General features: G+C 38.7%; 1 protein-coding gene across 8 annotated transcripts in view; it reads left to right on the top strand.

The window, feature by feature from the left end:
- BEGAIN (brain enriched guanylate kinase associated) overlaps positions 1 to 24,896 on the top strand; it is a 158,331-nt gene that overhangs the window by 87,271 nt on the left and 46,164 nt on the right. For 6 of the 8 annotated variants that reach the window (XM_066188810.1, XM_066188809.1, XM_066188815.1 and 3 more), the window contains 3 exons: positions 11,622 to 11,783; positions 13,370 to 13,426; positions 17,997 to 18,063. In XM_066188810.1, coding sequence (XP_066044907.1) covers positions 11,622 to 11,783; positions 13,370 to 13,426; positions 17,997 to 18,063 — 286 coding nt within the window. The remainder of the gene's footprint in view (positions 1 to 11,621; positions 11,784 to 13,369; positions 13,427 to 17,996; positions 18,064 to 24,896) is intronic. The other 2 variants (XM_066188808.1, XM_066188814.1) reach the window with 2 other exon arrangements.

Here is a 24,896-nt window from a genome sequence, read left to right as displayed (position 1 = left end):
CCGCAGGAGGTGGAATCAAAGGGCTCCTGGGTCCCCCCTGAAGCAGCACGTTGTGCATTGCTTTTCACATGAATAGTGTGAGCAGTTTTTTAGAAGAGCACCTGCTGCCTGGCTTGGTCCCTCCAAATTTGCCGAGAGCTCCTCCATTTGCTGGCTCACTCCTAAAACTACCCAAGATCCAGCGTCAAGGTGCAGGCCTGGCAACAACAGTTTGCAGGAATGCAGTCCTGTTCCCTCTCCTTTCCCATAAAGCCACGAAAAAAGAGAAAAAGGTGACAAAACAGTGTCTTACATTGAAAAGGCAGTGCAGCCAGGGGAACAGGATAAAATACTGAACTAATAAATTATGACATTCAGCTGGGAGGAAAGTTGTGTGAAATGACGGCACAACATGCTGAGCTGTGGGGAACTTGCTTGAGGTGAACTCATTTATACTCTTGCAGAGTAGAGGACTTCTCAGTTAACAAGTCCCAAAATAGTGTGCTGCAGTGTATAAAACAAGGTAGGGCTTGAAATAATTAGCTACAGATGACAGATGGCAACTTCTTTCTCTTTTTTTCCTTCTTTTGTTTTAGCTGTAATATCAAGTTGATCAAAGAGCTGAGGATCATTTGTTATTGTAGGAAAACTAAAAATATCTTGAAATATTCAGGCAAAATAAGTTCATTCAGGTATGAGCCAGTAGCTCTCATTGTTCCTGTTCAACACCTCATACATGAGTCTATGTGTAGTAACACCTTCCCTCGGAATCTGAATTACACATGCACAGCTGAGAATTTGGGTGTGTCCTGGCTTAGGAGTATTATTCAATCAATTTATTGAATCAAATTGTTAAGTTAGTTAATGTAATTGTTTGCTTGTGTTAACAAACCAGTGATCTATTCTATTGCTAGAAAGTGCCCAGAGTTCATCTCTCTGGCAGGTCACTTCACCAGTGTCACACAGTTGTGTGAGGGAAACCAAATGCTAGAGGACAGACTGCAGTAGAACTGACTGCACCCATGACCTCTGAAGGTGTCTGAAGGGGCAGCACTGCATCTCACTCTAGGCAAGAGCAGCATTTTCTCCTGGGCTCTTTAGGAGTAAACATCTGGCAAGCATGGGTACCTTTTTAGAGGCAAGCACTGTGGATTCAAGTTAGAGATACAACAGGAGCTTCTGTCTTGCAAAGACTGTCACAAAAGAGGGTCAGAACACAACTGTAGCAGATATACTTAAAAGGAAAATTCAGTAATTTGATCAAATAATGTAATATATACCGCTTATAAAGAAAAAAAAGCAGTAGCATCTGCAGTTCCTCCCCTACCCTCAGTCCCAGTAGTAATTCTGTCTGACTGGTTCACGAGTCAGAAGACTATATTTGATTTTTTCAGCTGCTTAGCATAACCTTTCTGATGGAAGTGTTAAGCCAATCCACCTAAATGAGTCCCTTGAGCAAGAAAAAGATGAATTTCAAATCAGAGGAAAGAGAAAAGGATTGGGAAAGGAAAGAAATAGTTAAGATGAGAAGAGAGATCATAACCTCTGTCCGTTAACCTATGTCTGGATGTTTTATACCAAATAAAATAGGAACAAAATTCTATCCCTACTGCTAAAGCACATTTCTCCAGTATTCCCCTACCACACTTCCAACCACAGTCCTTTAATAGAAAGAGTAAGATCAATTTCAGATTGCTTCTGGCAGTGGGCTTCACCCATTCTCATTACATTCCTATTACACATAAACTGCACAATTCAGGAGGAACCACACTTCTGTTCCAGCACAGCTCAATCCAGATGAATCGGGGAAATAAACAGACAAAAACAAAAGTGAGGAAGGTTTAATAACGCAATTAAAATATAACTTTATAAGCTTGTGAGCTGATGTGGCAGGCTGCTCTCAGTAATTTCCAGAGGGAGTGCTTTATCCATGACTACAAACCAAAGCAATCTAGAAGCTGGCCACTCGAAGCTGTAAGGAGAGCTATTGCAACTGAAGGCAGCCTGCTTAATCACCAGGAGAGCTCTCTTTAGCTTTCTAATCACAAATTGAAGCCTACCTCTAATTTTCCTTCCTCAATTTTTCAATACCTTACCATTTTTCCCCCCTTTCTTATCACCTCTAGATAGTCTGGATTCCCCAGTGAGATGCAATGCAGACGGGTAGGATTCTGACAGACATTAGAAAGCAGTCAACAACTGCTCAACAACTTGAAATAACTTTCTGTCTGAGGCAACCCCCCCAGTGGCCTGTGTTACATCATATTTGTTGCAGCCAGCCTTTGCTACTGGTTTTCTTAACCTTTGTAACCCTGCAACTTTACACTATAACTCACCATTTCTGCTAGTTAAAATTTTACGCAAACTTATCAGCCTCTGGGAAGCCAGGAAATAGCAGTTCTTACAGGGGTAGGCCTTCTTCCAAATTCATGTGAACAGCAGAGTGGACAGAAAGCAGTGAAGATCCCTTAATCCCTATGAAGGGTCAGGGTCATTATGATTCTGCTCCCTTGGACAAATGCTGTCTGAAGGTTGCCACACCAAAAGTTTCCCCCTTCTCTCCCAGTTTAATCAGCTGATTAATTTCAGATGTGTTCAAAGCACTAGGCAACATTTGAACAATGCAGAAAATGTGAAGCAGGGCATGAACATGAACAGAGTCCTTCGTTATGGTAAGAACATAAATATGTCATTCCTATCTCTAGAGAATGAGCCAGAAAGCATGTATTTCTCCTGGAATCACATGCTGGTTTTCTTCTCTTGGAACCAAATTTTCCAGCTCTCCATCCCTTCATTTTCTAGCAATACAGAGAAACAAATTGAACAGGCACAGTCCTTATTCAAACCTCTGTAGGATCACTTACCGAGCCTGAAGGTTTACATTTTGAAACCAATTAGTTCCTACTTTAAGGAGAGCCTAACAGAGGCACTAGGACACAGCTTGGAAGAAGACTAAGATCATTGTAAAAACTTCTGCTGCTTCCACTCTTTCCCTCTGCTTTAATCACCTTTGAATTTGGACGCAGGACTCCTACTGTTTTGCTGTGCACTGCATTCATTTCTCACATATTCAGGTATTCAACCTCAGAAGTGTCGTAAGCAAAAATGGTCATCTCATTAGTAGGAGACAGAAACCTATTTGGAAGATTCCAGTTTCAAATCAAGTTAGCAGAAGTATTAAATCTGTCCTCAGAGAGCTGGCTTAGCCCTTCAGTCTCTGCTCAGCTCTTGCACCAAGCAGTGACAGTGCACATCCTGGTTTGTAGGTCCAGATTCTTCCTTCTCTGTGAGCTGCTCTGTACCCTTGCTTACTGCTCTGCACATTTACACACTCCCTGGTCACACGTCTGGATTCTCACAGTTCATTTTCATTTGCCCTTTGTGTTTTTCAGTACACTGGGGGGAACCAAAATTGTCTGCTGGAGAAACTTCATTTAAAATAATCAAAACACATTCAGTGTCTATTTCTGAAAGCTGTAATTTTATTTGTGGTATTTCTATTCAATTCATTCAGAGCCTTCAGTTATGGATAGCACCTTTAAATAAAGGAAAACCTGTATGTCTATATTATGAGTACATTTTAAAAATCTTGTCACGTTTCACTGACAATAATGGCATTCACTTAAGACAACTCAGTGCTGACAGATGGTCCTCTAAGGGTTTTTTGCATGTCAACACATAACTGAATTTTTGTATCCTTATCACCTCATATTACAGTTAATGCTCTTGTTGGATAGATGTGTCTGTGGGCTTCTGATATTTGTTATAGAAGTCACCTTTCTGCAATGAAAGAGTGTCAGGTCTTTATAACCAAAACATAATTTGGTTTTATTTTTAAGAGATCACTCTTTTCTACCTCTTATAAATAAAGCCAGTACAATTTAGACACATTTACCATATGATATTTCTTGTCAGGTCTAAATTTTTAGTTGTGTGAATATGGAAGAGTGAGGTACTCACGTCCAAAGTAAAGAAAAGCTACCTTCCAAAATCTAGTGATGTATCTGTTTTAAAGTAGCTGTATGAACTCTACAAGTGCCTCAAATAGGCTTTCATGCTAAGGATCTATCCCACAGCACTTGGCACTTCAACTGCTAAGCTTCTCTTCCCCACCTCTCTTCCAAATTACTCTCTTTAATTTTTCTGATAAAGGATCCCTCTTCTCTGGTTTAAATTCAGCCAGAATGCCTGGAACCTAAGAAAAGTACTCTGTTACTTGTTTTATGTGTTCATCAGTCATTTGGAAGCTCTCTGAGCTCTAGATTTGGATCACCCACACATTTGTTCTGAAAGATATGTACAGGCCTTCCTTCTCATAATCCAAACCCAGCTTCAGGTTGTTTATTTTGAAAACAAATTCTGCAAAGAAAATACAAATGGTTTAATAATTGCAAAAAAACTCCTTCAAAAGCTATCTGTCTAAATATGTTTGTATATATATCTACAGGAAAGAGAGATCTGCATGCAATTTGACAGGCAAACTGTTCATACTCCAAAGTCTCCAATATAAGAAATTTCTTCAAAAGTAATGGAGACATTTGGTGGATGTGCTGTAAGGAAAAAAAATCCTGAGAGACCTTGGTAAAAGTTTGGTAAAAAAATATAGGTAAGCTGAACAAAGTCTGTGTGAGCCCAGATTTATAGGAAAATTCCAATTGGAGAACTTGGATACATATTCGCATAAGCAAATTTCTTTAAGTACAAATGAAGCTGCTGAATAAAGAGTGCAAGAGAATTGAGATTTATGGGCTTGACTCTGTGTCTGAGCTGCAGCATGTAGTCTTTTTCCCCAATAAAATTTATGATTTCAGATCTGTAGTTGGATTCTCAGACTCTGGATCTTGACTTTTTAATTTGATCCCATCCCCCTCCTAATCAGAAAAAGCAAGAGCAAGGTTAGACACAAAAACTGCAGACAAGGAAGATAGTTTTGGCATTAACCTTTTGAAACAGTGACCCTGAGCATGTAACACATAATCAAAACTTGATTAACATAGAAATCCAATTACTGCTTCATTAAAAATCTTTCATTAATCTAGAAAACACTTGTAAAATGCTTTGACTTCATTTTCCAACAACTACAACTTGAAAAAAATCGTTGTTGAGGGGTCAGATTCAATGTCACAACTGTCATCTCAAAGCTATTCCTCCTAAACTGGGGTTTGGGTGCTTTTCTTGCAGTATGTCCACCTTGGGGAGCATGCAGACCCATTCCAGAGTCTGAGAAGATGTGCTGGAATGAAAAATCCTGGGTAATCCAGTCTACCAGATGTGGATCATCAAGGGCTGCTGGCGCCAAAATTCCTTGGTAGTTTCAAAATCAAGCTGGCAATGCAGTCCAGCTCTGTTGAGTAGTAACACAGTAGCATTGAGGACCTGCTGACATCTCTGCCAGCTGTGAATATCCCCAGAGATCTCTGTTCCCATCTTGATGCTCCCTGGGGTGTGAGCCACAGGTCAGGAAGGTGTCTCCCAGAGCCTTGCCTCTTGCCTGGCTGATGATATTCATCTCTGTGATGATCAGCTGCATCCAAAAATCAGAAACAAAACCAGGGGTATGGGTGGCTGCTTTCCTTGAGCCAAACAGCCCATCTCTTTGCAGAGATCCACAGCAGACTTACAGTGCTTCCAGGAAGGCAAGGTCACAAAGCTGCCTCAAACCCTCTGGCTGCTTGCCGTGTCTGTCATCAGTGGCCCCAAACTGGTATGGCATGACTGGGTGCACAGGTTCTCCCTTGGCCTTTCCCAGAGACCCTCTCCTGGATCTTTATACTCTTTCACAGAAAGCACCTCTGTAAGGGTTGACTATTACTGACTTTCCCTAGACAAATCCCCACAGGGTAAAAGAAGAAAACATTATTTTTGAAATTCTGTCCAGAATATATTTTTTAAATTTTCCTCAGTGCTCCCATACTCCTGATCCTATGAAGATTTTTTTTTTCTTTTAGAATGTGACACATTGCAGACATAAAGCAGATCTGATAAACACTTTAGAAGCTTTTAGTAGTTCATTTTTGTGGACCCCCACGCCATCTAAGCAAACAAGAAAGGAAATACTGTTACCTCATCTCATACACACAGAACTGAGTCAGGAAGAGGGGGAGTTATCTGATGAGATGTGATTGTCTGCGTCTGAGATACTTGACTAGATTCCCTTTGTCATTAATGGAAATGGGTACTTCCAGATTTGCATCAACTCATCTAAAAGTAGGCTTCTAAAATAGGTCAGATTAATTTCATCCTGGTAGTGCCTGCTCTTGACTAAGAACAGGAACCGGAGCTGACCAGCAGTAGGCCTTAACTCTTTTGAGTGGCGTAACTTTTGTCAAAACCATGTTCAAAACTTAGAGATCCAAAACCCAATACAGGTTATTTTCTTCTTACACATTATTTCTTCCAAGTCAGGCTTTTTACTCACAAAATGCAAGTAGTTCTAGTTAGGATTTCACAGCTGCATTAAAATGTCTGTTTCACTACCCAGTGATGAGAACCTTTGATATAGGTGTTTTTCAGTATATCTGGCATGGGTATCTATCTTACCTTTGTCTCACGTTCCTTTCACTGCTAATTTTCCTTCTAATACCATTAATCAATTTTTTTTTTTTCACTCACTTCAGGAGCAGTGTGAAGGAATGTAATCAGTCCATTCAGAGAGAATTTCCCTAGTTCAAAAAAAAATTTATTTGCTCTGGTTTTACACAACTTTGCAGAACTGTCTAAAGCCAGAGCCCTGGGGTGGCAGGCAGATGTGGAAAGCGCTGCTGAAGTAGTTTGACCAGTGAGGTGGAGATGTGGGGTTGCTGGAATGCTCCACTACTGGGGCAGACCCATAGACATCAACTCTTACGGAGTAAAGGTTCAGGGAGCACCCTCTTTGTGGGCCACCTGAAGGTAGAAGGCTCTAGAAATCCTCTGGCCTCCAGGCAATTGAGCATCCCCGACTTTGCTTGCCAGCACTCCTTTCTGATCAGCCCATCTGCTAGGCAGATGAGCTGGCAGAAGATCAGACAGGTACAATAAAAAACCTGCTTGTTTTCCAGCGCACCTTCCTCAGAGTAGGCCTTTATCTTGTGGCATCTCAGCTTTGTCTGAAATCCAGTGGGAATATGTTCACCTGGAGTTTCTCCAGCCAGCACTACTGCTTAACCCTGACCAACAGCTGCAGGCTGAGATAACGTTTGTGGGCACAAATTTCTGTGCAAATAAATGTTTCAATTATTTTATCCTTTTTTTTGAATATAAACAGAGCGAATCAGTGAAAATAATACTTGGAAAGTTTAAAAACCTTTTTTTTTTTAATAACCTTTAAAGTAGCTTCTCTTGAAAGGTTTTCTTTTGCCAGTCTAAATATTTAATATTGTATTTACTGTCCTTTTCATTAAAGAAATATTTTAATGAAGAAAAGTGGGTAATGAGTGCAGACCACTGATTGTCACAGGAGCAGAACATTAGAGATCATTAAAAGAAATAGGCAACCTCTCATGCTAAAGGTGGAATAATCTACAGGACCTTTGAGCCTGCCCTGTAATTCCATGCTCCTTGAAGCTGTCAGAGTTTCAGGAAGACCATGGAATTTGTGTTCCAGGATTTGTGCTTTCTAAGACATAGCATTATGAGATTGCTAAGCCATAGGACTACCAGAATACTTTTTATTTGCAAACAAGTCCTGTCCTTTCTCTTGGATGTACTTTTTTCTGTTTAATTATTTTCTCAGTTTTACATATATATAAAACTAAAGAACCATGAGGATCAACTATCCATACAACATTAACTATTATTCAAAATATAGTGATTTAGTAGCATTAAAAATTGTGCAATGAACTTTTCTAATTACCTGGTATGTGACAAGCAGAAACAAAATGCAGCTAATTTATGGAGTGGGTTGGTTGGATTGAAGAAAAAGGAAAATGCTAAATGGTTGTCTTTGTGACTCCATTTTTTGACTTTTTATCTTTTCCCTCTTTTCAACTCTGATTAAACTGCCACTATCAAATTTACAGTGGTAGAGAACAAAATTAACCCCTCCTCATGGAAACATCAGATTTCTAGAACAAAAAAAAACACAACACAGCATAAGGAATGAGAATCCAAGCATGTCATTATGTGATCACACTGGAGGATAATGCTAAGGGGAAGGTTTCCAGAGAAAAAACATCTGTTTAATGAGATATGAAAAAATTTAAAAACAACAACAACAACAACAACAACAAACTAAAACAAAGAAAAATCTCATTAAATACCTTAGATTAGTGCAAAATTAAAATTGAGACTCTCATCCTATTACTAAAGATGCAGAATTTGATACATTGCATCCACTTATTCTTTCTGCTGTTCCACTCAATTGCTTTGCCTTTGCTTCTTAGATGCTTGTTCATATAGAGCCAAAATCAATAGAAATAAACAGGGTTTACCTCAAACCAGTAATGTACCTAGATAAGGCTCAGATCATGCAGAAATCAAAGCCATCTTGGGAATCCTGGGAAATCGGCTCTCAGTGTTACAGCTATTAGTACCCATTCAATGGTTACAGTCTAAGAATTGGGAAAATTTCCCTATTGTGCCATTCACAAGCGTAAGTTTCATTGTGCCATTGCTTAAATTTAGCTATCTTTCCAGAACTTGCTTGACTCAAGATGGATATTAAAGCAGATGGCTTAACCCTTTCCCAGCTCGGGTCTTTTCTCTCTCTCTTTCTTTTTTCTTCTTCCATAAAAGTGATTATTAGTTTTTTGCCACTCAGCATATTCGTGTCAGAATGTAATTTCTTTCCTTCTAAAATTGTTGCCTTTCCAGATTATAACTTGTATTTTAATAAGGACTCACTGTTATGCATCTACTATTGTATCCTAATTAATCCCATCGTAAATCAAGGATTATTTCCTATCTAAAAATTACATGTCCTCTTAAAAACAATCAGCTGTTTTAATATGTATCGACTCAAAATACACAGTGAGGAGTGGTTTTCCTAGGTTTGGGAGAGTTTAAAAATGCCACCCCATCTTTCTAGCATGGGTGGAAATGAGTAGATCTTTTCAGAATTATGGTTTGCGGGTTGAGAATAGCTTTCATCTTTGAAGCTCTCTGAGTTATGCTTTAATCAGTGGAGGGTTTTTTTTCTCTTTTTGAACAAAGCTACACCTATGGCTTACTACCCAAAACATTATATGGAAGAGTCCATGCATATGGACTGTTTTAGTAAACCTCACTAGAATTGTCTTGATTTTAATGGATTGAATAATCTCATTTTGAAAGCTAAGAATTCAAGAGTACAAATACTTCACAGTGAACTTCAAGGGAGAAAGTGAGCTGGAAGTTTATTCTTCTAGCATAAGCTTCAGTCTGCCAAAACCTACCAAACTGTCCAGAGCTGAATCTGAAAGCACATTTTGGCATCTCAGACCAGCACTGCCTTCCACTTCAGGATCAAGCTTTACACAGCACTCAGATTTTTAACCCCAATTTCCCCACATAGACAGGTCTAGGCACACTGGTCTATGAAGAGGCAACTTCATTTGAGGAGTCAGGGGTTTTGCTCCTGCTTAATTTTCTCAGAACTGACACCCAAAGCAAGAAGTACATACATGAGGAAACAGAAAACAAAGTTATTAGAGGTGATTAACTTTCCTCTTTTTTTCCTCTTTTACTAAGCAGTCTCCAGCTATTACGTAAACATTCCTGGCATTACCATTATATTTGTACCTGAATAGCTCCTCTTCCTCACAAGGTTATGATCCCTATGTCCAAAACTTCCCAGTGCAGCAGGATGCTCTAACCTTCCCTGATCTGGCTTAATTTGCATTAACTGCACTTGTCCAGCAGCCTCATCCGGGGCGTTTTTACCCAAAATCATAGCTGGAGGACCTACAGTCTATTTTTCATACAAATCCTAATGGTGAAAATTTTTAGAGCAGCAGAAGACTTGAGATCATATCTCCTTTCACTCTAAACAGTTTTGGCACTGTATCTGCCACTTCACAGGAGAAAACCCAAGTTTCCAGGCTACAGGAAGGAAAACTGGCCACTCTTCTTTCCCAAGATGAGCAGAGGAGTAGCAGGAACAGACCAGAGGCAGAGCAAGTGAAAGGTGGTATGATGTGGTAACATCACCAGTGAGGACATGTAGAAATGAGCAGCATGGGTTCTCAGTTCCCTAGATAACTTCAGAGTTTAATTCATGAAGCGAAATATAAAAATTAAATGGTTATATTAAGTGGAACTGCATTAAATGTCTGAATTAGAATATATTATTTTAAGAGAATATAACCACAAGTGGTAATCTAAGTATAACTGTAACCACGCAATATGTGCAATTGAAATAGAGCGCCGTGTTGGCAAAACATTCGGCTGTTTCCCAGCTCAAAGCTGCATGGATCAAGCAAGCAGCAATTGTAAGTCTTTTGCATTAACTTACTGATCTCCTATCGCAGCTTGCAGAGGAGAAGCCAGTCACACTGTAGACAGCTCAGATAAGTGTTCCTTGAAGACTGACGTGTTGTTCCCAACTCTCTTGTCTAATTAAAAACCCAAAACATTATTCTACTTCAACTGATGGCAGCACTCACTTGACATCAAAGGGAATCAAGATTTGCCATTCATTTTTGAAGAACTATTTTTACCGCATGATTAAAAAGAAAAAAAAAAAAAGCAAGGCAATTCACAATGCATCCTGTGGTAGCCCTTTGTGTCCAGGTGATGGAAGACTCCAGTTCCATAGTGCCTCAGAGGTCCCACCTGGAACCAAGAGATCAGCTCCATACTGAGGTTGTGGTATATGAACCAAGTTCCAGTCATCTCCAGAGATCCCAGCTCTGGCAGGAATCCCATCCTGCTATTCAACTTGCAAACATGCTAGAAGACTGAAGACTAAATAGACAAAGATACTCCGTTGTGCAGATAAAAATTAAGGCATATGCTGAGTGGCTTACTTGAATCTTGTGCTTTTGCTTAAGTTTCATTTGTTTTGTTTAAGTTTTGTTTAAGACTGAAACTGAAAACAGTTTAAAATCAGGGCATAAGTTCTTTAGTGAAAGAACTGTGAAAAATGAGGGTTACACCTGAGTCTGGAAAGTCTTGACTCCCAAATAAATGGGAGGAAAAGGGAAAGATCTACAACCTTAAAATTGTGTTATTATTAATAGATTCGCATTCTCCAGATGAAATGCTGAACAATAAGGTCTCTGGCATCTCTGTGGCAATGATTGGGGTGAAAAAGGAATCAAATAAGATGAACATTTCTTCCTCCACAGACTAGTAATTTGGATTTTAGGCAAGGAAATATTTTTGCAGTTTATTGTTGCTGCTCCACAGAGACCTGCTTCTTAAGTCATAGTATGGTAAGATAATCCTAAATGGAAGGTCCTGTGTGAAACAAAACTTTAGCCTGTGTTTTGTATTTTAATGAAGATTCTTTCACAACATATTCCATTCTGGATAATGAGACAGTAGCAATAAATGCACCAGAAAGGACAGATGGAAGATAGTCAGCAGTCTGAATCAGAAGATTTTCAAAGCACAGTAAAAAAATTAAGCATGCTTTTCTGGCTTGAGGCCAACCTACACTCTAGGGAACTGGTCAAAGAGTGGATCATGAAAAGCTTTTTGGGAGCAGCTAAATTCTACAGCTGTGGTCTTTGTTTTTCTAGTACTTTGCAAGAACAGAAGGGGGAATTACGAAAGCGCCTATCGTACACTACCCATAAGCTGGAAATGCTTGAAACGGAGTTTGATTCTACACGTCAGTATCTTGAAATAGAACTGAGACGTGCTCAGGAGGAACTTGAAAAAGTAACTGAAAAACTGAGAAGGTTAGTAATGAACTTTTTGAAATAAACAAAATTTTAAAAGTGACTGTTTTAAAGACATATATAAGTAAAAAAAACCACAGGTGTAAACATGCATGATTCATTATTTATTGATAACACATTGTGTTTCGTATTTAATACATAGATTTCCTTTACCTGAAAATATATTGCATGCCACATGGAGTTATCTACATGTGATATGTAAAATGTCTCTGTACTAAAGGCAAATATGCAAATAGAAATACACCTATATTGTGCAAATATGACATTATTTATGTATGAACATACATGTGGGATAATGCCATATGGCATTATACATGCAAAGATTATAAACCCCCTACAATATATACGTATATTATTTATACTCTGTATATACAGACAAATACTTTTAATGACTTTGCACATTTTCTTTGTTTCGACTTCATTGCACTGATACAAGAGAATAGAATTTGGCTCTCCATCATTCAAAGCTGACACTATGTTCAACTGAAATAATACTAAGGCGTTTTGCATTACAGTACAGCAAATAATTTCCATTTTAGTCTCAAGCAGGATGGAATGATGCTAAAACACTATTATTTAGAACTGTTGTAGCTGTGATACAGTGCTGTTGAAAATCGGGAACCTGGTTAATGTTAATGATAAATTATGTTAAGCATGCATTTCTGACATTCCTGGCACTGATTAAAATGGCCCGTAGACTTAGCCTGAAATTTATCATGATTCTTAATATCCATTTTTTCACTTTTTTTCAAATCTTCTGAAACTAGAATTATCCACTTATGCAGGAATGTATTTGCATGTCTTGTGAGACTTTCTTAAACTGATATCCTAATTGAACTATTTGATTAATTCATTGGATGACTCAAAACGAAATTCAGAATAAATCATTCCAGGGCAATACCCAAAGAAATATTTTTCATTCCTTGAGGAAGGCAAAAGCCAAACCAAAACAATGACAGAAACCACCAATAAACTGAGTCAACCAAACCATTTTATGCAAAATTTAAACAGAATGAATAAATGGTCTGTAAGATCTCAATTTAGCAAACAGCCTAGTGTGGTCTTATAACTTGAAAGCTTCTCTAACTGTGGATGCTTCTCAAAATGAGACTAAAATATGCAGGTGTCATGGTGATTTTGAAATCTGCACATGTCTATCAAGAGCAGTCTGGAGGTTCTCCATATAGTTTTCTTGTCAACAATATTTTTCCTATCTTTTCACTTAGAGCAGAGCCACTGAAAGTGACTTTATTCTTGACGTAGTTTTGCGTCAATACAGTCCAGGACAGAGAACACTGGTGGTCTTTTGTCTTGAAGCATCAATTTGGGCAGCTGCCATGAAGCAGCAGAGGGGCTGACCTTCCCACTTCTGTTAAAACAGATGGGCTTCCTAGTCAGTAAAAAGCCTCTAGTCAACTGCACTGGGCACCAATGGGTTAAGCACCCTTTGAAACTCAGGCCAGGGGCTCACAGCCAACTCTAGCACTCATACCAGAACATCACATTAGCAGAACTGACTTTCCAATATTCTAATGGAACATTGTACCATATTATGAAGAAAACTTATATTAAAAATTATGTTTCAGGCAGGTGATTACTCCCCTGAAGACATATCATAATGGAAGCCAAAAATGTTTTACGAGGTGAGCTTTAAAAATGTTTCTATTGAGAATAGCAAGGCATCCTGCAAGCTGAACATCTAGATTTGTCAACCTGGAGAAGGATGATGTCTGAAAAAAGCCTGTCATCCAAAAGCTTGTCAGCAACATGTCACAGAGGAAAATCAATGTGGGAAAAACAAAGAAGTAGAATAAGTTTCAATTATGTGTCTCTTCCTTTATTAACTGCACAGGGAGAGAAATTCATCCCCCCATAAAGGAATAGGCCCTTGTGTAACAAGATCCCACTCGTACACTGGAGAACATTTGTTATTAAATTTTCTTTTCTGCAAACTTCAATTTTTTTTCCAGGGGGCTGAATGACTGTCCTTTTGTAATCCTTTCTGAAAGTCTTTGTCTTAATGTATCCAGAATTACCTGTGCCATTGCTAGGCCTCCTCATTTTTACTCAGGAGAGGAGGTCACTCATGTGGCTCAATGACCAAGTTTTGAACCTCTCTACAAACATTTAGAGATGGCCTCTTTCTTTTTTCTCAGTGAGGGAACGATGTTAACTAGATTTGAAAGTAATAACTGTAAAGCAGAAGTTCAGCTTTGAAAAGTGACTGAAAAGAGAGGGGATTTCATATCCCTCACAATGGTCCCTTATCTGACATGATCAGCACAGCTTTTATAAGTTAAAATCTAAAAAGAAATTCAAAATCTAAACTTGGAACCACATCTGGACTCCAAAGTTCACTTTGGATTTCTTCCTTGAGACCCTGCCCTGGCTAACAACTTGATGAAATCCCCATTCTATATTTTAACAGAAAGTAGAGTTATTTTAAGGTATGAGAAGTAAACTCATACAAGCATATATTTAGCACTGAGGTTAGCCCACACATGTAATTATTTCACCAAAAGCAAGGCATTTCACAGACAGAAGGGGTGTTGTGAACAGGAATCCTGGAGGAAAAACTATTGTTTTCATAAGGATGTTGGTATAACTTGTGATAACAGAGAGAAAATTTTTTGAACAAGAAGCTACTCTTTCAAGAGTCACTTTTCAAAGCTAACTACACTCTAGAAGAAAATCTCTTCTTTAAAGAAAGTCAGCCGAAGACAAAGTCTTCCTTTAGATGTATTTCATGGCCTGAAGAGAGCTTGAGATTGAGTGGAAGCAGAGAAAGAGAGGCTGTTGCAGACTCCCCCTTCAGTGGCAATCTGCAGTCTTCGGGAGCAGTGTGTTGTTTGGTGGGTTAGAGCCCAGACAGGTTACATCTTCAGTATGGTCAGAATATTTTTGATTAGGCCCTTATTTGGTCAAGAATCTAAACATTTTTAATGGATGCACATATGTGCACCTGAAGTCGCATGAGTATCACCTAATGACATGAGCAACACAAAAATACATCAACACATTATAATAGGTTATCAATTTACATGAGTTTATTTTTAGAGCAGTTTTGCAACATAGGGAAGGCTATCATTTTTTTATTTTCAAAGCCAGATTTACAAGGTTAAAATATTTCATACTTCACAATGTTCAGGCTATCTGGGTGTATTTTTTCTACAAACAAGGTTAAGTTACCATTTGCTCATCAGATCATTTTCAAATTTGAATTATTTTCCCTACTCTTTAATTCCCCTTCCCTTTATCTTACAGTTTTGCCTGAAGATTGATCTGACTCTGTTCCTCTTTTATCACTTTAACACTTTCTTTCATGTATTTCTGGGTCCATTTCTCTCCTTGCCACCTACATTTGCTGACACTTCTTTTGGCACAGTGAATTTCCAATTTGAGGTTTATGCATATACTTGCATGTGTATGTGCTTGTGTACATGTGTATGTGTTTGTGCTTATTTTGACTACCTTTGCATACTGTTCTCAATAGAAACATTTTTGAAGCTCAGCTTCCTGCTTACTGTGGATTTAGATTTCATTTGACTGTACTGGGAGGTGGTCATTTTGTCAGTGTTAGAGGAAAAAAAATGAATGTGTTAAAGAACTAGAGAACTACAGTTTGTGGGCTACTTTCTCCTAAGTATACAACAGGCAAAAATTTGATGGGCAAAAGCAAAAGAAGCTACAAAGTGAGAAGAAGATTGTAATAAACTCTTGCAGAACCCTCTACCACCATCTATGGCATGGAAGTGCTGTCATTGAAAAATAATTAATGATAATTAACATTTCAATCATCCATATCAACAGAAAAAGTGAAAACAGAGGCTGAGGAACAAACCCATTGTTTGGATAGCCTGCTATCCAAGCAGCAGTTTCTGCTGGTTTTATTCATGGTCTCAAAGTTAAGAAAAGGGAACCTTCAGGGTCTCCCTTGAGCTGTCCATATCAGTAACCACTGCAGAACAGCCTGAGGTACAGAGGCACCTGGGCTAGAAAAGTCCTGAAATAAATTTTTTCTCCCCTTTATTTTCAGGAGTTATGCAAGTGCTTTTGAACCCATGCAAACTTTTAGGGCATTGCAGGTGATTGTTTAAATCAGTTTTTACACCACCTCCACTTGAACCACAAACTGCCGAGGTGCAAAGCAAGTTTAACCTGTTCTATTTTGCTTTACTAGACAAAAAATACAAACCATAACAGAGGAGATGCTGGGGCACTTCTGGGCTCAGCCAGAAGGCACTATTTTACTTATCTAAATCCTTTCTTCCTGCATCATGGCCTACATTGTTACCAGCAAAACAAAATATTTGCGTGGAGTAGCTGCAGGCAGTCATTTTATCCCTCCTTGCATCAAGAGCATCTCTGCTTTCTTCTGTACCACAAAAAGATGGGTACAGAGAACCCTGAGATTTGTCTCTGTTGTGTTGACAGCTAAGTGGCTGGGAAAATCCCAAGTAAACCTAGAGCTGCACAAATCAATGTCTATAGAGAGGCTTAGTGGTAAATGCTGTGAGGAGCATGGGCAGTGCAGAGAATTGCGAAGTTCAGTCAATCCTTTAAGTCAGCTGGACACAAACACAATAGCACTGTGAGAATTGGTGAGTATTGACCAAGTCTCACAGTACAAGTCTCAGAGATTTTCAGCCCATTTGGGTCACCACCTCAGCAAACACGATTTACCACAGATCCTCCTCACAGGAAGGAAGTCTCTGCTCATCAGCTCTGTAAAGCGTAGCCAACATTGGGACTTGCCCCAGGTTGCAATGCATATTGGAAATGGCTCCTCTGACTGTGGGCTGACCCTCGGTACCCTGAGGAAGTTCACCCATGGGGATGTCATTATTTATATCCACAGAGCAGATGTCCTTGGCACAGACATCCCCTCTCAGGTCCGTGCAGCAGATGTTATTGCAATGCTGGGAGCCCCAACCAGAGCTCTGCATCCCTTATAAGGGGCACTGCGAGCCACTGGCCTGCCCTGAATGGAGAATTCTGATCATTTAAGTGGAAAGAAAATCTCCATGGCAACAGCAGCCGAGATAAGCATCACATTGCCAAGAAGGGGTGGGCTGGACCCTTTGATTCGCAACTATGGCACGTTTGGAAATCAGATCTTCATTCTAGTTTCAGCAGCCACTCCTAACCAAATGATAAACAAAGAGACTTCTTTAATCCCAGTCCCACCCTGATAGCCAAAGAAACTACACCCAGATCCAGACTTCTCAGAGAAAGTGCATTTGCTGTATAAATGTGGATTACATCTGTGTTCACTCTTAGTGAAAATACTTCCACACTAAAATCTCCTCACTGCTGAAAATACTTTGACCTATTGATCAGTACAGTCATATAGATTTATTCAGACAAACTTTTCACAGCAGAGCTCCTAACATTCGCTTTACATTTGTTATACATTGTGCTGAGATGATGGGTACTAATGAACAAGGAACTATTCTCCTTAGGTTCTGTGGAGAGAAAGCCACAGAGACTACCAAAATACCAATGGTTTTCCCACAGGCTGTGCATCTTGTTCATTACAATACCAAAGTTACTACCTAAGTAATCTAAAGATGTGCAGGCTGAAACTTTTCTTCGGTGTGTTGCTCTGGAATAAGTAGGGAAGCCTCATTTTGTGAGTTCATTCAATCCCTAAGTGCTGACAAAAATAAATACCCGTCTTTTCTCAGCTAAGCAATCTACATATACTTCCTGGGAAAAATAGGCAACTTCTTGAACCTTGGCTGAAAGAAGAAATATTCTCTTGTAAGTCACATGTTGATGCCCACATGTTGCTACAGGCATCAGGATTCTGCTGTAATTTCATGATAAATCTTTTTTTGTGCTGCCTAAGCCTAGAGCTCAAGCTTCCTCTCTTACATACTATTCTTGAGCCTGATGTAAAACTATAATTACCTTGTGCAAGTTCCTAGGCTGTAATGTGTGTCTGCACACAAGTGCAGACCAACATATCTTCACTTCCTGCTGGAATTTGCTGCTAAATATAGTAAGAAAATATCACAAAGAAGTTTGGAAGTTTGCTTAGGAAGCAGGTGGTAATTGCATTTCAAAGGCAACCACTGACTGGTAACAGGAGTGATAAGCAAACAGAATTCAAGTAGTGCAAGCCAAGGTTTTGTACTGATGTGAAAATACAGGTAAAAAAACAGCATGAAAAGAAATGCATTCAGTTACATGATATCATCTTTGTTTTAGGATACAAAACAATTACCTAGCCTTACAAAGAATTAATCAGGATCTGGAGGATAAACTTTACAGAATGGTAAGTTATCATAAGCGCTTTTTAAAAATATATTAAATGTGGTTTTATGGTTCTTAAGTAATTGGAAAAGCATGTATGTAGCTGTCACAAAAACACCCTCAAGCTCTAAAAGCAGTTATGCTTAGAAAAGATACCATGATGAAGAGCTCAAGTTGTGTACAATGACATAGCTCCATCAATTTAAATAGGTATTGCCTTATCTGATGATCTAGCTGAGTAAATTGTACCTTTAAAATAATTCTGGTTAATTTAGTTAATAACTTCATGGGTTTTAAATATTTATGTTTTCATTAAGTATCAAATTTAAATAAAGTAATCCAAGGTTTTCTCATGCTTCTTAGGTACTTCCACTCAGCTTTTATTAAGTGATTTAATAGAACTTGGATGGTGTAACTCTTAAATTCTTTTGTAACTCTCAAACTCAGTATATTAATTTCCAATCTGCATGTGTCTGCCACCACAAAGTCAATGTCACTGTCAGAGACCAATTAATAACTGAGAGAAGAAAACACTGCAGCCTTTGTGGGCTCCACATTGCAAGGCACAGCACCACTGATTTGAAATAGCTTTTTAAGATGCCAAAAAGGAATGGCAAAACCATTGGTGCCCTGGCTAATTCCTAATGCAGCTGGGACATTGTGCTCTCTGCTAGGGGTAAAATGGCAAAGGAATGTGAGGGTAATGTTTAGAGAGGAAGGAATGACAGTTCTGAAATTCCAGAGATCTCAGGTAGCAATTGCATGGATGAGCAGCTTGGACTGGGGGGAACAATTTATTGTGGATTTTGAGTATGTACAGGCTATAGTAGCATACAGGATAGGCACCAGCCTTTACTAATAAACAAATTTTTGAAAATGCCATTGTTCTTATCTCACAATTCTATTTCAATAGCTAACAATGAATAGGGGACTGAGCTTTTGCAACTGGCTTACAACAGGGCAAAATTACAGCTGGGTTGTAGCTGTTACATTTGTTCATAAACATATGTTTAAACACTGTAAAAGCATAAATAACATTTGGTCTCAGGTTATTGCTTTTTTTCTCCACTCTTCCTTTGTTGCTTTTTCCTTTTGCCCAAATCACTTCAGGATTTTGTCTTCAACTGTAGCCCTACATTTATTACCTATGCACCACAAAAGATAAATAAAGTTGAGTCGTTCAGGCTGGAAAATGAAATAAACCACAGAAACACAGAAAGAAAGACTCCAGAAAATCCATGTGTTTTTATCAGGTATTTCAGATCAAAGCAAAGAATTTTTAAATTGCTGTTTCAGCATCCAGTTAAATCCTTGAGAAATTATTTCAGAGCACAGCAGAGAAAAACTGAACACCAGTCCTGTGGAACACTGTGTTTTTCTTTATCCCACTAATATGACAGTCATTGAAGATAGCTTTAGAGCCTTCAGGAAGATCAATCAGGCTCTGTACACCACTTAACTCCAGACTGCTTTGCTTTCTGAAATATTGAAACTGAAGACACAAAACAAATGTCAAATGGAAACTCTGCTAAAAGGAAGAAGAGGAGGAAGTACCGTATCTGATTTAGATAAGTCAAACCTTTTCATTTTCAGAACACTCCAAAAGCCTTCAATACTTCAGAGACAGTTAAATTAAATAACAGCTGGTTTGGTTGATAAATGGCTTAATGTGGACTGGGCTGTTGGATACCTTTCTCTCTCCCTTTCCTTCTTAGGAGGAACAGCTGTGTGTATTAATTGTTTTGTTTTGTTTTGTTTGTCATTCTAAAATCAAACACTTTTGATTTCTCTATCCTTACACAAATCCAAATATATAAACCATGTGTTTACTTTCTCCCTCTCTCACCTACCTCATCCCTCTGTGTATATATATATATATACATACCTACACATTTTGACTATTTGGTGGGCTCAGATTCAACAAGTAGGAAAAGAAAGATCCCCAGGCAGTAGTCCCTTGCTCCCCTTGCCTGCAGATAACATAGGATACCCCAGAAGATGAATTACTCCCTGCCTTAGCAGGTGAGTCACAATTCCCCCTCTCCCAGTGACTGGTCCCTGCTCATTGCATCTTACCTAGGACTCCACTGTGACCTCCCTTTTCCAGCATTTTTGGTTATCCTGAATGTTAAAGCCTTTTATGCCTGCTATTGGTATAAGAGATGTAAAAGGATAATCATTAATTCATCAGCAGTCACAGAAAAGAAGCTGATGTAGCAGTTACTTTTCTTCTAGGTTTCTGCTTCTTTTTGGGTGCTAATCCATGAAATATTCAAAAATATTTGAAAGCACACTTCTGATCACGGCAAATGATATTCAGTTGAAACCTCTGTCACATCAGAACTTGAAGTATAAATATAAAATATGAACCATGGTGTCTGATCTGGCTAAGGGCTAAAAAATGCAATCCTGAAAATAGGGGAGAGCTTGCTGTATTAAATTGGGCAAGACTAAACACATGGAACAGTTGAGGAATGTGGCACAGAGAAAAAATTCTGCTGTCACTTCTGTAAAGCTCCTGTTCTTACCACAATAAGTGTCTTCAGCTGGAGAAAATTTCTTTAGTCTTGTAAGCACTGGTTAAGAAGTGAAATATACAGGCTGTCTGCCTAAATAATTAATCTTTATAACTCTTTTCTCCATTAAGATGTGAGGAAAGACTAAGCAGAGTCCTCACATTTTGCAGAGCAATTCCGTCACAGCACGGTTCAATCAAATAATTTTTTATGATATTTAGTTCCAGCTGTCATCAGTAATCTTCACTTTCCTTTACACTTGTTTGAGTTTTTAGAGCATGCTCTGCCATGGTCCTGCTGCTCGCAAACAGCAATTACAAGTAGATTGTGCAAGTCATCCCAGCCACAAGTTAAGAAATCCTTTATATGATCTCAATCCAGCTGTATTCTCTGTATGATCCTTCTTGAATTAAGCAACATATTTTAAAAAGCTTTTGAAGTTTTAAGGCTTTTGGTTGCAGTTAGTTCTGTAGTTTTACCTTTAATGCCATAAGCCACATTTTTAATGGTATCCTCATTTGGGAAGAACTGGTGTCTAATAATAGCTGCTTAATAAACCCAACTGCTAATGAAAATTGCACCCGTTTCTCCTCCCCCATCTGCATTTTTAATGTTCTTGAAAACATGATCACAGAAATCCAGCTGCAAAGAGCTCAGGAGACCTTATTATCCAGAAACACCCTAAAATACATCTTTTTTACAAAGTTTGACAGACAGACTGGTGGATGGTATCAGCTCTGGTTCCCACCTCTGCAAAGCCAGCACCAACCCTCTGCACACAGTGCATTATACATTTTATCATCTCTTACATTTTTACAATAAAAATGTACAAAATTTACAGCTAAATTTTACCATAGAACTTTTACAATATTACACATCAAAGTCTGGTTTTCAATTTACATTAAGGCAGGCTGGGAGTGTGACTCTGCCATAAAGTTGGAAGAAATTATATAATCCAGCAGTAAAGAGGGATTTGTGTTAAGACTGATCATGTCTGAAATTCTGCACTTTCTGAGCACTGCACTGATTTTTATCCCATTTCTGCCTCTGCCTATGAGTTGGAGGAGGACTAAGAGGTACAGCAAATACTTTATGCTCTGTGTTATGCTCTAAGAGTTATTTATCCAGCTCTTGAATATCTGGGGGTTCCAGTTTGCTGGCCATAATATATACTTAAGCATCTCCAGTTGCAGAAATCCAAATATGAATTAAATATGAGCTGGGCAGTTTTAAGTGGCGCTCTGAGACCTTGTGTCAGGGAAAAGTTATTTTAAAAGAAGCTGATTGCTGGGTATCCAGGCCAGGAAGGTAAAGAATGTGGGAAGTGCCGAGGAATTTGATGAACAATTTCAGTCAGGCATTAAAAACATCTAAGCACCAGCAGTTTGGCTTAGGAATGTGAACCAGTGACTAGATTGTACATGAGTCTCTTATGATACCTACCAGTCACAACCCCAATATGGTTTAAATCATAGGTGCAGGATGAACACAATGGAGAGAAATCCTTTTTCTCACACAAACATAATAACAGAAGCCCAGCATCCTTGGTTCTTGAATGGAACATGGTGACTTTGATAGTGACTTTGAACAGAGTGATTTAAAGCCCTTTTTTTCATTTTCTTTCCTTTATGGAAAAAGAAGTTTCTCCCCCTCCCCCACGTCCCATGAAAATCAAATGGAGATGACCTAAATATACTTTAAAGGATTTGCATCCCAAAGACAAGAAAGTTTAGAGTCAGCTCAACCTGGCAGGCTCATTTACTCACATTCAGTGAAGACAGCTGTGAATTTCAAGAGAAATTTATACTGGTTGGTTAGTTAAGGCAAAAGCCAGAGAAGGTTTGTTCTTTGTGGACCAAACAACTGCAAAATAACATTTCTAAGGAAGGAAATGACCGTAAATGGCACAGAAACAAGTAATTTATAAAAATAGCAGTTGAAAAATTGCATTTCTAGGGGGAACTTAAGGCTACATGGTTTTATGCTTACAGGCACTTTGTGGTAAAGATGTCAATTTCTCACTGACTCTTTTCACACTCATATTCCAAGTTAAAAATATTGCTAAATGGCAATAGGACCTACACACATTAACACCTGTAGGAACTACACAAGCTCAGACTGAGCAGGTTCATGGGTTTTGCAGTGAAACAAATGAATTCTCCTGGATAGCTTGGGAACATGAGCATGAGCACGAGCACACAGGCTTTCACACATCCTCAATCCTTTCACTCTCTCTTTGAAAGAGATTCACTTCCCATTGTTGCTCCATTGGTGTGTGGTTGGTGATGGTTGCCCAGTCCTCTTCCCAAGAGACACCTAAAGCAGCCCAGCCACTCCCAGGTTGCTCTACATGAATATGACATCGTGAGAGACTGTTGAGGAAACTACTTACCATTTTTCCAAAAGGCATGTGGCTGTTCCACCCTGTCTCTCCCTCTCAGTGTGACATTGTCCACAGCTATGAGCAATCTAAGGAAGCTGTAAAGTGGCAATGGATACTTCTCACTTCCAGTATTGTCTCTGCTGCATGATGGCAAAATTCCTTAACACGTGTCTTATCTCTTGGCCACTGCTATGCATTTCTGATACCTGAGGTTTTCTATCATTTTCTTCATCCTGATCTCCATGGTTTGGTCTCTGTCCTTCAGGACAACTCCTTGGGATACCATATTGGCTAACAGAAATATATATGGGATGTGAGTGGTTTTGGCCTGTCTGTTTCTTGTAAGTGCCTCTGTTCTTTGTGATTATCTGCGAATTTACCACAATGGCAGGGAAGGCAAGAATAAGCCTGAAAAGCCTGGTGTTCTGTACCAGGCATTTCACATCTCAAAGTCCTTCGCAAAAGCTGGTGTCACCTGTGAATATGAAAAACAGGGCATAGAAGAGTGACATGTCTTGGTCAAGGTCATCAAGAAGCAAATATATGAGTAACTTTTAGGTCTTCTCTAACCAAATCCACTGCCTACAGAGAATATCAAAGGACTTCCTAAGTCTTTTTAGATCCAATTTACAATGCCAGCTGCTTATCTCCCATTTCAGATAAACTGAAAATGACAAAGACAGGGTTTATCAGAGAGAAAAAGAAAAGGAGAAAGAGAGAGAAGAAAGAAAGAAAGAGAGAGAAAGAGAGAGAAAGAGAGAGAGAGAGAGAGAAAGAGAGAGAAGAAAGAGAGAGAGAGAGAAAGAAAGAAAGAAAGAAAGAAAGAAAGAAAGAAAGAAAGAAAGAAAGAAAGAAAGAAAGAAAGAAAGAAAGAAAGAAAGAAAGAAAGAAAGAAAGAAAGAAAGAAAGAAAGAAAGAAAGAAAGAAAGAAAGAAAGAAAGAAAGAAAGAAAGAAAGAAAATAAAAGCAGAATGCTGGTAGTCAGTTAGTTTATTTACTCCAGGTCACTATAGGTCATTTGTTTCATAATTATTTTTTTTTAATAAAGAAAAGTACCTTTTGGAAATAGTATTGCATCTACAGAATCCAAAATTATTTAATTTCATCTGTACAGGAGAGAATATAGATATAATCGAGATAAGACAATGACTTTTGTGAAGTGAAAATCAAGGAAGGGATGGAGAAAGATGAATTAGTGCATTCTCTTTTTCTGGTTGCGTACTTTGTGCTCACAGAACAGTACTAAAGATATGAAGGATCGTCAACATCATAAAACATTTTCTTTATTATTACAAGTGGCATGTACCTCCAGCAGAATCCTCTTTGCCCACTAAAAGAGTAATATTTAATCCTGTACTTCTTTTTCTTTTTTTCCTCCAGAAACAAACATTTCTTCTTTCAACCTCCTGTCACTAACACAGCCTGAGAAGATACTATTACATTGACTTCAGGGAATTAGCATCAGTCAACACCATCTCTATTCCCTCCAGCTATAATTTATTTAGCATTTTATTATCAGGAAGGACTCTACCTTGGCAAGGCATGCCCTTGATGTGAAATGTGGGAGATGATAGGTACAAGGAAAGACTATAAGCACATTTTGTCGACTTCATCTATAGTGCCAGGAGAAAGCACAGGCTGTGAAGATGATTGGTTGGCTTGGAAAGGCTTCTAATAAGCTGATAGGAAAGATACCTTTTTCAAGCACAATTGCAATGCTCTAGGAGACCAAAGAAGTTGATGGCAAGTAAAACTACCCTCTGATTTCAAATAAGTTTGTCCTGCTGTCATTGGGGTTAGGTGATGAACTAATTATGTTCATTTATAAACAGCAGATCCTCAGCCCTGCTGGTTTCCCAAAGAACTGGTCCTAAGTCAGCAAAATAAAACAGTTCTAAACTGGGAAAAAACTTTATGTCACAAAAGATATCCAGTGCCTGAAGCAAATTCCTGAAC

This window comes from Chamaea fasciata, unplaced genomic scaffold (assembly GCF_029207755.1).
Source record: "Chamaea fasciata isolate MVZ Bird 193981 ecotype frontalis unplaced genomic scaffold, bChaFas1.0.hap1 SCAF_7, whole genome shotgun sequence".
In the NCBI taxonomy this organism is placed as follows: Eukaryota; Metazoa; Chordata; class Aves; order Passeriformes; family Sylviidae; genus Chamaea; species Chamaea fasciata.
This window is presented reverse-complemented; position numbering and strand designations above follow the sequence as displayed.